The sequence below is a fragment of the Mauremys reevesii genome, linkage group 17, assembly GCF_016161935.1.
Source record: "Mauremys reevesii isolate NIE-2019 linkage group 17, ASM1616193v1, whole genome shotgun sequence".
In the NCBI taxonomy this organism is placed as follows: Eukaryota; Metazoa; Chordata; order Testudines; family Geoemydidae; genus Mauremys; species Mauremys reevesii.
In genome coordinates, this window is record NC_052639.1 from 2343720 (window position 1) to 2357966 (window position 14247).

The following is a 14247-nucleotide window of genomic DNA, read 5'->3' on the forward strand; positions in this document are numbered from 1 at the left end:
TGGGAGCTGAGGCCTGGTGTGCTCGGTTCCTGACGGGCCCTGGGGAGACATCCCGCCACAGAGAGGAGCTGCCTGCGTGGTCCGGGCGGCTCTGTCGTGTCTCGGCACAGGTGAAAGGTCCCTTCTCTCCAAGCCCCGGCGCAGCAACTGCAGCTGGTCTGTGCCTGCGAGTTGTATGTGTCACTTCCTGCCCAACCCCAAGGCAGGTCAGAACTGCTGGGAGCACCACCAGACTCCTGCCCCCAGGAGAGGAGGCTCTGCTCCTGGGGGCACGGAGGGGGGGCACACTAGGGTAAAAGGTTACAGGAACCGTCTGCAAGGTCCGAAGACCCTGTGACCCAGTGGAGCTCAGCTTGTAGCTCAGGCAGCAGAGGCTAAGAGGTTTCGACTCAGAGGTCCAGGGTTCAGTCCCTGCTGACAGCCCACCCAGGGGTGTCGTGTTACACTTGTGTAGCCCTCCTGTGCGCTGTGAATCACCTGCCGTGTCCTGCCCCAGAGGTGGCTGCATTCAGTGGGGAGCAGGCGCCCCTCTGGCCTGGGAAGCCCCTGGGGCCCCTTTGGAAAGCAAACAGGTGACCCACTGTGTTGTAACTGCAGCCGTGGGGCTGCCCTTCCCTCAGCCGCTCTCCTAGGGGGACAGCTCCACTGGCAGAGAAAGTCCCTGTACAGCCCCTATGGGACCCAGGCTCCTTCGGTGGAGATGACGGCTTACGTGCTCCTGGCGTATCTCTCCCTGCCCAACGTGTCTGCTGCCGACATGACGACCGCCACCCAGATCGTCCGCTGGCTAAGCAAGCAGCAGAACCCCTGGGGGGGCTTCGAATCCACGCAGGTAACACCCCTGCCCTCGGGCAAACCAGCGCTGGGGGTCTGGTGCAGAAAGGAGCAAGGAGCCCCCCGAGAGCTGCATCTCCATATCAGGGCCGGGGCCCTTCCTGGGAGAGGGAGTCCTGGGTGCAGAGCCCCCTGCCCTCAGGGGCTGGGAGCCGGGGTCCCGGTGTCAGCGCTCCGGCAGGTCCCGATCCTGCTGCAGTGAGTCTGAGCCGGGCTCCTCTCCCCAGAGCGTGACAGTAGCTCGGTGACTCTCCTCCCCAGGACACGGTGGTGGCCCTGCAGGCCCTGGCCAAATATGCGGCCCTGACGTACAGCGCAAGCGGGGCTGTGTCGGTGACGGTGAGCTCCCAGGCCGGGGCCCGGCAGCAATTCCATGTGGACAACGCCAACCGGCTGGTGCTGCAGCGAGCAGCCCTGCAGGAGATCCCCGGGCAGTACACGGTGCGGGCCAGCGGCGAGGGCTGTGTCTTTGTGCAGGTGAGTGCAGGAGCCCCTGGGGCCCAGCCGGCCCAGCGGTGACTGGCTGTGCCCTTGCCCTGCCCCACGGCGCCTGGCTCTGGGCCCAGGCTCTGATCTGCGGTGGCGGAGGCAGCAGGCTCTGCCCCAACCCTCTTGCTTGTCTCCCAGCTGATCCTGCGCTACAACGTGCCGCCCCCAAAGAGCGCCGCGACCTTTGACCTGCGGGTGGAGACGGAGCCGAAGGAGTGCACCGAGAGCGCCACATCCCGCTTCAGCCTCGTGCTGCACACCCAGTACGAGCCCCAGCCCCCACCCCCGCTGGGTCCGAGCGCCCGGGGGCAGGGGCAGGCCCCAGGCAGCGGGGAAATGGCCGGGGCAGAGCCACCCCACTGCAGGAATCCATCGCCGGGGGAGCTATCCCCCCACAGGGCTCGGGGCAGAGGCGGCGGCCCCTTGGAATGTGCCAGGGGCTAAAGGGCTGGTCTCGGGGCTGATCTAATGGACATGTAAGCGGGGGAATGGTCCCGCTATTGTGGGGAACTTTCCTGGCTTCTGCACTACCCCGGTGAAGTGGGCTAGCGAAAGGATCTGAGTCCTCGCTCCCACTTCCTTTACCTCTCTGCCCTTGTAACCCCAACAAGGCAGGACCCTGCTGTGGTCACCCAGGACAGGGGCTAGGGTGTCCCCACTCCGGGGTACTCTCTGCACTGCGCACATCCCTGACCCACTGATCACATCATACAATTTAAAGCAAATACAAGTTATTTAATTAACACTTAATTTAAAAAAAGAATAAGGAAAAATGGGAAAGGTTAAAGGAAAACACATTACGCGGCTCTGTGGCAGGGAACATCACAACCAGTGTCTCTGGAACGTCAGGGCAGTTCACAGTCTGTTCCTTGTAGGTCCCAGGCCTCCTCCTCAGGCCCTGGCTGTGCTGCAGGGACGCTGCGGGTTGGACACTTGCTCTGGCGGTGGCCACACGCCCTCAGGCTCTGGGTGGCAGAACCCTTCTCCCCAGCGTCACCCCCACCCTGTCAGGGTTACGATCCCCCTCCCAGTCTGGCCTGTAGGGCCTCTTGGCTGAGGCATCTCCCTGTGCTGGGCCCACTGCCCAGGGTCCCCCTCGCTCTCCCCAGCTACTCACCGCACCCAGCTCCGGACTGCTCCAGCTCCGCTCTGCCTCAGCACGGCTGCTGCTGCTGCTCTGCCTTCAGCTCCCTGGGCTGCTTCTCTGGCCTCTCTGGCTCCAGTTGCTACCGCTCTGCTCCCAGGGCAGGGCTGCTCTCTCTGGGCTGTGCTCTGGCTTTTTGGGCTGCAGCTCCGCTCCCATCAGCTTAGCTTGGGCCCCCTGCTCTCTCCTTAGCTCGGCCCCACTCCATCTGACTCAGGCCTGGTCTACACTAGGACTTTAATTCGAATTTAGCATCGTTAATTCGAACTAACCGCTCAACCGTCCACACCAGGAAGCCATTTAATTCGAACTAGAGGGCTCTTTAGTTCGAATTTGGTACTCCACCCCGGCAGGTGGAGTAATGCTAAATTTGACATGGCTAGCTCGAATTAGGCTAGGTGTGGATGCTAATCGAACTTAGTAGCTCCGGGAGCTATCCCACAGTGCACCACTCTGTTGACGCTTTGGACAGTAGTCCGAGCTTGGATTCTCTGACCAGCCACACAGGAAATGAGTCAGTGGAGGGAGACCGTCTCTCTGTGCCAGAGCTCACACAGCGAACGGGAGGAGAGGTGGCGTGAGGAAGACAAGCAGGCGACTGAAACGCTGCTTGGACTAGTGAGGGAGCAAACAGACACGCTCAGGCGCCTTGTGGATGTTCTGCAGGACCGCAGGAGGACAGAGACACCCTGCAGTGTATCTGCAACCGCACTCCCCTGCCACAAAGTCCCATACCCCCCTCACCGAAAGTAATCAGGAGGAGGGGCAGCCGGGGACGTGAATACTGTCACTGCACCACAGCACAGTGCTCAAGTACCCAAAAGCTCTCATACCCTACATTTGCCGAAGTCCTTCACTTCCACACTCACAGTAGTCCCAATCCCAGTCCCATCCCCTAACTGTCTACTTAATTAATAAAAATGCTTTGCTGTTAATTACTGTTTCTGTTATGATTTTTCAAAGAAGACTGTGTTTGAATGGGGCGTGGGAAGGGGGTGGTTAATTGCATAGGACAGTCACCTTTCCCAGGGTACAGACACGGGGGCAGGATCAGCAGCGGGTCACACACACGGTGCAGTCAGTAGGCACCCTGGTCGGTTTTTGGAGGTGCTTTCCAGGATCTGTGTGGGCGGGGGAGATGTGACTTTGCAGCGGGGGAGGGCGGTTACAGATCTTATACAGCGGTCCTTGTCCTGGACCGCTGAGTCACGCAGCTGAGGAATCTGTATCCGTCCTCCTCCACCACAAGGTCACATATCCGCCCGCACACAGAATTCCATGAAGAGGATGGCAGGCTCCGTTGAAAGAAGCATTCCGGCACTGCGGACCGCTCTAGGAGCAGGAGCCTGTCATTCCTTGAGTTTAGAGGCGGTCTTTACATCACCGCACACCCTACCCAGCACAGCCTGCGTCCCAGTTTCAACCCTTTCACGAAAAGTCATGAATAAAGAAACCTTTGTTAAGTAATAATGGGACATGTATTTTATTTTTACACGTGTGCTGGAAGTGGGGTAACGGGGTGAACTGGGTATGTAACCGAAGAGGAGAGTCAACAGTAACTGGGTAAAGAAACAGGGGCAGGTTCAGCTTCTCTGTAAAGAAACTGAACAGTCACAGGTCACGCTGCTCGCTGCTCGCTGGTATTTGAAGAGTTCCTTGTCGCTGTCCCAGGCGCCTGTATAGGGCTTCATGAGCAAGTGCATTAGCGGGCAGGCTGGGTCCCCGAGGATGACTATAGGCATCTGCACAGCCACAACAGTTATTTCGTGGTCCGGGAAGAAACTACCTTCCTGCAGGCGTCTGAGCAGCCCACAGTTCCTGAAAACACACGCATCATGAACCTTGCCCGGCCACCCGACGTTGATGTTTGTAAACGTCCCCTATGGTCCCCCAGTGCTTGCAGCACCATTGAAAAGTGGCCCAATTTCTCAGCAGCTGACTGTGGAAGAGGTGGACGATAAAGTGCGAGGAGGAGAAAACGGCGATGATCGCAGCAGGCTCCATGCTTGCAGTGCTGTGGCGTCCGCGCTGTCACTGACCAGAAAAGTGCACGAACAGATTGCCCGCAGGCGCTTTCAAGGAGGGAGGGAGGGAGGTTGTGATTGACGGTTCAATGACGACACTTACCCAAAACCACCCTCGACACATTTCTCCCCCCAGCAGGCATTGGGGGCTCTACCCAGCATTCCAATGGGCAGCGGGGACTGCGGGAACTGTGGGATAGCTTCCCACAGTGCACCGCTTCCAAAGTCGACGCTGGCCCTGTGAATGTGGACTCAGAAATTCGAATTAGTGTATTTAGTATGGATACACAAATTCGACTTCATAAGGTCGAATCCACAAATTCGAACTAAGTTGATTCGAAATAGTCTTGTAGTGTAGACAAGGCCTCAGACAATTCCCGCTCACAGGAAGGACGGGACCCCCCTGGCCTCCTGACTCCTTGATTAGCCTGCTGGCCCTGTCCATCAGGCTGACCTGGAGCACTGGCCTCTCCACATTGTTCCTGGAGAGTGTCAGTCTCAGGCTCCTGATTTCCCATCGACCCCTCCCTTTTTAGTGCTGGGAGCTAGCAACCAAACGCCCCCCACTGAATGTTAGTAAGGGGGCAACAGTCCCCTTACAGACAATCGGCTCCCAAGAAGCTCCTGGGGCCGGGCCCCTTGCTGGGGAGCTCAGGGCTGGCCGGGGGCTAGCGGGGCTCACAGCCCAGAGCAGGCAGAGGCATTAGAGACTCCTGCAGGGCCGAGAGGACGGGAGACCTCCCCTCCCCCTCCACCCCCCTGGGGTCTGTATCCAGGGCAAACCCCGACCTCAGCCAACGGCTCCTGTTGCAGGTACAGTGGGGAGCGCCCAGCCACCAACATGGCCATCATCGAGGCCAAGCTGCCGTCCGGCTACACCCCCGTCAGGAGCTCCCTGCGGAAGGTGAGCTTCCCAGGGAGGAGAACAGGCCGGGCCAGTCACACAGCATGAAACCAGGGGCTGATCCATGAGGGAGAGCCCAGACCCCCAGGAGAGCACAGATTGCAGCTCTGACCCCCAGGGGGAGCTCCCCCTGCAGATCCCTGCCCCCTGCCGTGGGGCACTGGACAGCCCTGGGTCTCCCATCCAGTCACTGAGCAGGTCCTGACCCTGCTTAGCTCCCCCTACAACACAACACCCATGTCTAGACTTCTGTCCCGCCCCTCCCCCAGCAGACACCCAGTGCTCAGCTGTGACTGACATGGGGGGGTGGCAGCCAGACCCCTCAGCCACGGGGGCGTTTGGTGCCCCATGTCCCAGCTCCCAGCAGAGCAGTGACTCCGGCCCCAGCCCCTCCCTTCCTGGCTCAGCCGTTTCCTCCCTCTGCTCCTAGCTGGAGAAGCAGCCTTTGGTGAAGAGGCTGGAGGTGCAGAAGGACCAGGTGACGCTCTATATGGACCAGGTGAGTGCGGGCGGCTGGGGGCTCCGGGGCCTGGTGTGAACGGGAGGGCATGTCCTGCCCTGGCTCCACCCCATTCCAGCTGCTCGTGGGCTCTGAGTCACACGCATGGCGAGGTCACTGAAATCTCCCTGGTTCCAAGTGACCCATTTCCATAAAGGACGGGAGATGGGACCAGGAGGGCCGTGAACCCCAGGGAGGGCTGTGAATGGAGCGATGGGGAGCTCAGGGTTGGGGGGCTGGAACTGGGCCCTGAGTGTGATGAAAGGGGGTCACATTTTGCAGGGGGGGTGGAACAGGGATTCGGGGGGAGCATTTCCTCACTGTTCCAGGGCACAGGGACAGGGGAAGCGGCTGGACCAGCCCGACCTCAGGGAGGAGGGGGTTTGAGCTGCCAGTGCAGACGGTTCAGCCCAGGCACTCGCTCTGTCGCTCTCTCGGTAGCTGACGAAGGAGGCGGAAAGTTTCACCTTCTCCCTGGAGCAGGATTTCCCTGTGAAGAATCTCAGAGCAGCCCCAGTGAGACTGTATGATTACGAGATGGGTGAGTCCCGCCCCGGGAGAGCTGCTCCTGTGGGCCCCATGCAGAGGTGAAAGTAAGTGGTCCCCCCACCGCAGCTCAGCAGCAGCCCCAAGCCCTTTAAATCCCCCAGCAGCTCCGGTGGCTGAGCTGGGGCCGGATTTTAAAGGGCTCGGGCTCGCAGCGGCGGAGCTCCGGGCCCTTTAAATCCACACCCAAACCTGGATGCCGGAGCTGCGGGGGGGCATTTAAAGTGCTCGGAGCTCCACGGCGGCCGGAGCCTCGGGTCCTTTAATTTGCCCCTGAGCCCCGGGGGCTCCCAGCCACCTCTGCAGCTGGGAGCCCCGGGTTGATTTAAAGGCCCTGGGGCTCCCAGCCACAGCCCCTGCCCCAGGACCTTTAAATCTTGAGAGGTCCCGCCTCTTCTGGATGAGGCCACGCCCCCCTCAGGACTCCTGCAGTCCTGTAAATTACTTTCACCCCTGGCCCCATGACGCAGTCTGTGGCTGCAGAGGGTGTGTCCTGTCCTGGCACTGCCCCAATTACAGCCACTCCTGGGCTCTGTGGCACAACCAGTGCCTGGGTAGAGGGTGATGCCATTGCAATCCCCCCCCCCCATGTCACCTGTCCCCATGGTGGATCTCGGCCCCCTGCTCGGGCCTGGACACAGCTCTCGGGCAGAGGCTGGCAGCCGACCCGCCGTGGGCCTGCGGGGGTCAAGCTGGAGACACCTGCTGGGGGCGTGTTCCCGGGTTCGATCTGTGGGGGTCGCTCACCTGGCGGGACATGGCAGCCGTGTGCTCGTCGGGCTAGTGGGGCACATGGGGCTGGTGTAACTGGGGCCGTCCCAGCAGGAATGGCCAGAGCAGGTGTCTCCAGGGCCCCCCACATTTCCCCTGCCATCCAGCTCCTTAGACTCCCCCAGGATCCTGTTTGCTGGGCCAGGAGGTGGCGGGACGGTTTCCCTGGTGCCTGGAGGGGTCAGTGACAGAGCCTGAGAGTTCACAGCCCCACTCAGACAGCTGAGGTTAACACCCTCCCCCCCTCCCCAGCAGGTCAGACCTATAGATGGGCTCCTCTGTGGCTGGGGAACACTCTGCCTGTGTGGGATTGGGGGTGGGAGGCTCTGAGCCCCACCCCCCTCAGTCTCTCCTGCAGTCATTACTTTCATGGTGCACGGCCCTTGTTGTTGCAGGTGAACACACAGAGGCTGAGTACAGTGCCCCCTGTGGCTCAGGTAGGTGTGACACACTCCCACTGGGGGTTTCGGCCTCCGAGGGCGCAGGGACGGGGCGGAGAGCAAGAGGCCCTGCAGGAGCATGGAAGGGCAGTGGGGTGGGGTGGGGTGAGCGAGGCGAGTGCTCGGCTCTGAGGGAATGCAGGTAGCACCTCCCCCCCCCAGATCTGGGAGAAGGAAGAGGGGGGAATGTGCTAGACACAGCGGGCCCCGTGCAGCCCTCAGACTCCTCCCTCCTCCATCACTCAGCAGGGACTGACTTGGGGTTCAGTGCCATGGGCACCCGCTCCTTTACCACCCGAGGGAGGGCCTAGGTGGGGCACTTTGTGCAGTAACAAGGCCAGTTGTGTCTTTGTGGGGCCTGGGAGAAGTCAACGGGAGTTGGATCCCTGTCTCAAGGGATGTTTGTGTTTATTTACAGCCCCCGACACTGAGGGAAATTCCCAATGAAGCCCCTGCCGCCAAGCCCCCTCCTGAGAGCACCACGCGGGTAGCCAGACACCCCAGGATCTTGGGGCACAGACAGGCTTTGTCTCAGCTGCTGCGGCTGCTCCCCATCCCATCCCCTGGCCGGATCTGCCCATGGCTACAACATGGATTCTTAGCACCTTCTTCGGTCACTGTATCCCCATTTGCTCTGGAAATGTGCCAACCCCTCCTGGCACATTACAACTGGTGAGAAGTGAAACCTGTTTCTGAGGCAGTTTTTTTTTTGTGCTCATTGCGGGGGGTGGGGGGGAGAGGGTTGGCTGGTGAGTGTGAAATGGGTTGTGAGGGGCAAAAGTGTAAGGGGAGTGTGAGGGGTCCTGTGTCACGGAGTGTGGGGGGAGACTAGGCTCTGCACCCCCAGCTTCCTGCCATTCACCATGACTCTCAGCCAGCCAGTAAAACAGAAGGTTTAGTTAGATGACAGAAGCACAGTCCAAGACAGAGTTTGTAGGTACAGACAACAGGACCCCCTTTAGTTAGGTCCATCTAGGGCCCCAGGGAGGCCACAGCCCCGTTGGGAAGCCCAAGCCCCGTCTGGGCTGCCCTCCATTTCCAGCCAGCTCCAAACTGAAACTCCCCCCAGCTCCTCCCCCAGACTTTGTCCTTTGTCCAGTTTCCCGGGCAGAGGTGTCACCTGGCCTCCAACCCCTTTCCTGGGTTCTCAGGTTACATGCTCAGGTATCCTCCCTTCCCCAATGCCGGCAGTCCCAGCAAAACTCCCCCACAACCTTCCCCAGCCAACACACCCCACTCAGTATTCAAAGACCACATTCGTCACATCTCTCCCCCCTTCCAGACTGAACTGAGCAGGGTCACTTCAGCCAGTGACCTGGGGAAGTTCGAACCTACCCACGTTCCCAGGGATGCGCCAACTTCCCTCCCATTCCTTGGTGAGAATTACACCAGGCCCTTCCAGTTTCACACCCCCGTTTAGGTCGGGGGTGCTCGATGGCACTCGTAGTTCACATGTAGGAAGGCTTATGCGGCCCGGGCCCTTTCCCCCCCCCCCCAATACCCCTGGGGTTCAAGCTGGGCTGGGATCTTCTCCCTGCGTTCCAGGCTGGAGGGCTGTGATTCAGGCTCTCTTGGTTCAGAGCCCCCCTTTTGACCCTGGCCCCCCTCTGGAAAGGCTCCTCTATCCTTGGCAAGGGTCCCACAGCCATTTTCCCCTTGTCCTGGGCCTTCCTCCCCCTCTCTGGCAGGGGTCACAGGATTGGCAGTGCTGCCGGACATGGGTAAAGACCCCAGGCCAGTAAAAGTTCTGTAGCAGCCTCTGCTGGGTACGCCAGGTTCCCTGGTGCCCTGAGAGGGGGATATCATGGGCCCAGCCCAGCAGCTGGCGGCGATACTTCCGGGGTACCACCAGCTGCTTCCTGATCCCCCCTGACTCCATTTTCCCTGGGGGAGCCCATTCTCGGTGCAGGAACCCCTTCTCCCACAGGAACCTTTTCCGGCAACCTCCCCCCATGGTCTGTACCACACTGAGGTCAGCCCTTATCTTCCACAAGGAGGGATCTTTCTGCAACTCGGCCTGGAACTCAGCAGCTGGGACAGGGATGGGCACCTGCTCTCTCTCACCGGCTGGGTTTGAAGCCGCAGCCTCCTTGAGCTGTGTCCCTGGGCGTTCCCTCCCCACCAGGTTAGGGTCCTGCTCCTCAGGCAGGGTACGGTCCCTGAGGTCAGGGCACAGTGTCCCTTGCAGGCTCTGGCTATGGGGCATGACCAGGGCACACTGGGGGTTGCTTGGCCAGTCCTCCAGGTCCGTTCCCCCCATTAACACCTCAGGGGGCAAATGGTGGTGCACCCCCACTTCCTTGGGGCCCTCCTTGGCCCCCCATTTCAAGTGTACCCTTACCACGGGCACCTTGAATGGGGTCCCACCCACCCCTATCAGGGTCAGATAGGTGTTGGGCATCACCTGATCTGGAGGTACCACCTCAGGCCGGGCCAGCGTCACCTCAGCGCCCGTGTCCCAGTATCCATAGACTTTCCTCCCATCCACCTCGAGCGGAACAAGGCACTCACTCTGCAGGGACAGCCCTGCACCACCCTGGGGGGTTGGATGCCCCGGACTCAAGGTTCTCCGTTTACAGGGTGGGCGCAGGGCTGTCCCTGCAGAGTGAGTGCCTTGTTCCCTGGGGTGGATGGGAGAAAAGTCTATGGATACTGGGAATTCTCTGTAGTAACTCAGATCCCACCCCATCTAACATCCCATCACAGACCACTGGGCATACTTACCTGCTGATAATCAAACATCAATTGCCAAAATTAGGCTAGCCCATCATCCCATCCCCTCCATAATCTTATCAAGCTTAGTCTTGAAGCCAGATATGTCTTTTGCTCCCACTACTCCCCTTGGAAGGCTGTTCCAGAACTTCACTCCTCTAATGGTTAGAAACCTTCGTCTGATTTCAAGTCTAAACTTCCTGATAGCCAATTGATATCCATTTGTTTTTGTGTCCACATTCCTGTCCCTTCCTAATATTTATCCCTCTGATATATTTATAAAGAGCAATCATATCCCTCCTCAACCTTGGATCATCCTAGTAGCCCTTCTCTGTACTGTTCCAGTTTGAATTCATCCTTCTTAAACATGGGAGACCAGAACTGCACACAGTATTCCAGATGAGGTCTCACCTGTGCCTTGTATAACGGTACTAACAACACCTTATCTCTACTAGAATACCTCGCCTGATGCATCCCAAAACTGCATTAGCTTTTTTAACGGCCATATCACATTGGCGGCTCATAGTCATCCTGTGATCAACCAATACTGAGGTCCTTCTCCTCCTCTGTTACTTCCAACTGATGTGTCTCTTCACAAACTCATCGGCCAGGTTTTCTGGCTTTTTGTCCCTCAACCACAGCCTCAGGTTGGACGGGTACCGCTCATACAGTTGCTCCGGTACAATCAGTTTAACCAGGTCCCCCTTCGTCTGGGCCCCATCTGCCCACTTGCTGGTGAATCCCTCCATGCGAATGGCTAGTTACAGATATGAGACCTCAGGGATTTTATCCTGACCCTGGAACCTTTCCCGGTACATCTCAGGAGTCAGCCCAAACTCGCGCAGCAGGGCCTGTTTGAATAGTTCGTAGTCCCCTTTCTTCTCCTCTCCCAGCTGGCGGTACAATGCCACAGTTTTGGGGTCTAGTAAGGGGGTGAGAACATAGTCATCTATGTCCTCCCCCTCCTTATGCTGGGCCAGGATGCACTTATCAAAGCTCCGTGCACTCCTGGACCCCCCATCACTCACCGCAGCCAGAGGCTCACTGCTCCTTAGCCTGGCCAGCTCCAGCTCATGCTGCCTCTGTCTCTTTCTCCTCCAGTTCACGCTGCCTTTGTCTCTCTTCATGTGGCCTCGGTGTCTCACAATCCTCCAGCTCTCTCATTTTTAGCCTCCATTTCAGCCGCGACTGCTCCACAGATGTTGAGTGTCGCCGTGAGGATTCCCTGCTGGCCAGGGAGTGTCATGGTGCCCTCAGTATTCGCTGGGCTCCTTCCCACCCTTCCCCTAGGCATAGGGAGAAGGGGTCTCAGGAAGCCCTCAGCAGCTGGCTGACCACGCCCAGCTGTGACAGACACTGGTGCCCGCGCTGCATCTGCCAGGCTGCTTCCCTCAGAGACAGTGATTAGTTCATTCGACTGATCTCCCTCCACCAGCTGGGCAATCACAGGTGAGCCTCCCACTGAGCAACCCCCTCTGCTTGCACAGCTCCACCAGGTCACTCTTAAGGCACTTGGCAGACATCTTCCTGCTGGCCACTCGCAGGCCTGGGTGCTCGCCTGTCACGGACTCACAGATCGTGCCCACTTCTGGCCCCGTGCGGTCCGTGGGGGGTGCCCCTCTCCCAGTGCAACAGCCCTTCTCGGGGGTCCACTCTCTTGGGGTCAGACCCTCCACCTCCTGGAGCCACACCTCTGAGCCTCAGCACGTCTGTCTCTGCCGTGGGCCCCCTCAGGGAGTCCACGCGCCCTGGACCCTCCGGGCCTCCCCCCCCCGCCATGTTCTCTAGACTGGAGTGACTCTCAGCCAGCATAAAACAGGAGGGTTTATTGAGAGTTGAACACAGCACAGGAAACTCTCAGGGCCTCAGGCCTGGCCTCTCTCAGCCCAGCACATCCCAGTGTCCCTGCATCCAGGTGGGCTCTGCCTGCTTCCTCTCGCCAGCCCCGAGCCCCCCTGCTTCCCAGCTGGGCCTCTGATATCCCTGGCCCCAAGCCACCTCTGTCCATTGTCTTCTCTCCAGGTAAACGGGAAGGCCTGGGTCTCCTCTCCTCTCAGCCCGTCTCTGGCTGGAACTGGCTGGTCAGGTCACCGGGGTCCTCTCTCCGCAGCCCATTGTCCTCCCACTGGCCAAAACTGGCTGCGTCTCCTGAGCCGGGTCTCCGGGTCACCAGTCGCTGGGGTCTCCATCCTCCAGGCCATCGGCCGGGGTCCCAAGTCCCTCTCTGGTCCTCTGTACCAACAAACTCCCTCTCCTCTCACCTCGTTAAACCAGTAACACCCGGGGACACTGAGTCCCACCCCCTCTGCATGCAAACCACTGGAAAACACAGAAATCCCCAAGAACCCCCTCACACACACACACACTCCATCACATCGCCATTCCCGTTTCCAGGGAGACCGCTAGTGTGCCAGCCCTTCTCGCGGTCACCACCTCTCTGCCAGGGTCGAGCTGCAGACTCCTCCGCCCCTGGAACCGCTCCCTGCGATCCCCCAAGGGACCCTGTTACTGCAAAAGTCCTTCTTGCTGGTTACACACTCCTGGGGTTTAATCAGCCCCTGAAACCGTCCCTCGCTGATTCTTCAGCACGCCTGGTCCCTGTCAATCCCCCTTCATTTTACTGCTCCCCAGTCACTTACTGCAAGAAGTGCCATTCACGGGGTGCAGTACATCCCACCCCTGCCACCAGTTGTCACAGTGTGGGGGGAGACTAGGCCCAGCACCCCCGGATTCCTGCGATTTACCATGACTCACCCAGCCAGTAAAACAGGTGGTTTATTTAGACGACAGGAACACAGTCCAAGACAGGTCTTGCCGGTACAGCCAACAGGACCCCCTTTAGTTAGGCCCATCTGGGGCCCCAGGGAGGCCACAGCCCCGTTGGGAAGCCCAAGCCCCGTCGGGGCTCCCCTCCATTTCCCAGCCAGCTCCAAACTGAAACTCCCTCCAGCCTCTCACTCAGCCTCCCCCCAGCTCCTCCCCCAGCCTTTGTCCTTTGTCCAGTTTCGGGCAGAGGTGTTACCTGGCCTCCAACCCCCTCCTGGGTTCTCAGGTTACATGCTCAGGTAGCTTCCCTTCCCCAATGCAGGTCCTCCCAGCCCAACTCCCCTGCAACCTTCCCCAGTCAATACTCCCCACTCAGCATGCACATAACACAGCCAGAACATTCCCACTTCGTCACAGTGCCCTAGTGAAGTTCCTGGGGGTCCACAGCAGGCAGAGCCAGCAGCTTCCTCCACCTTGAAGTCATTTGTGGGGGGCCGGTTTGAGCCCATCTTTAAGGAGATTGTGATTAGGTGCCAGGCAGCAACTGGTGCTGTGCTGGGGGAGGGGAGGCTGTGGCAGCTCCCTGGGGGCTCTCACACTGAGTCACCTAGGGCCACTCGTGCAATGTTCACAACCATCTCGACTGCAGCTGGTCTGGAGCCTGCGGTGGAAGGTGCAGGACCCAGCCTGGGGCACCTGCCCCCTCTGTCCCTACAGCAGCTGGTGGGGGGTGTATTTCTTGTACTGAGGGCCCCACTGCCAGGCCCCGGCAGCTGGGTGCTCCGTGCAGCGAGCTGATGCCTGTTCCCTGGGACAAGGCCGGGCAGGAATGCACAGCTGCGATCACGGGGTGTCTTCTAGGCACCCGGCTTTTCTCGAGGCAAACGCAGCATCAGCGAGTTTTCCACCTCCAGCATCAGACAGCTGCATGGCTACAGCCCACTTAGTTCCCTGCCACTGCAGGGGCCTCAGGCAGCGATGCCACCTCAGTCCCACCGGTGCCACACACGAGTTTCACCTGCTGAGGACTGAGAGTTTGGGCTGATTCCAGGGGCTGGCTGGCTGCGCCTTAGGGACCTGGGCGAGACAGCAGGTGAGACTAGCTGAGGAGACTCAAA

At 59.5% G+C, this 14247-nt stretch overlaps 1 protein-coding gene across 1 annotated transcript in view; it reads left to right on the top strand.

The window, feature by feature from the left end:
* Positions 1-6485, top strand: part of LOC120384944 (alpha-2-macroglobulin-like protein 1) — a 58996-nt gene extending 52511 nt beyond the window's left edge. Inside the window, exons 29-34 of the mRNA XM_039504047.1 lie at positions 621-832; positions 1096-1311; positions 1462-1586; positions 5305-5395; positions 5826-5894; positions 6336-6485. Coding sequence (XP_039359981.1) covers positions 621-832; positions 1096-1311; positions 1462-1586; positions 5305-5395; positions 5826-5894; positions 6336-6485 — 863 coding nt within the window. The remainder of the gene's footprint in view (positions 1-620; positions 833-1095; positions 1312-1461; positions 1587-5304; positions 5396-5825; positions 5895-6335) is intronic.
* Positions 6486-14247: the final 7762 nt, after the last annotated feature.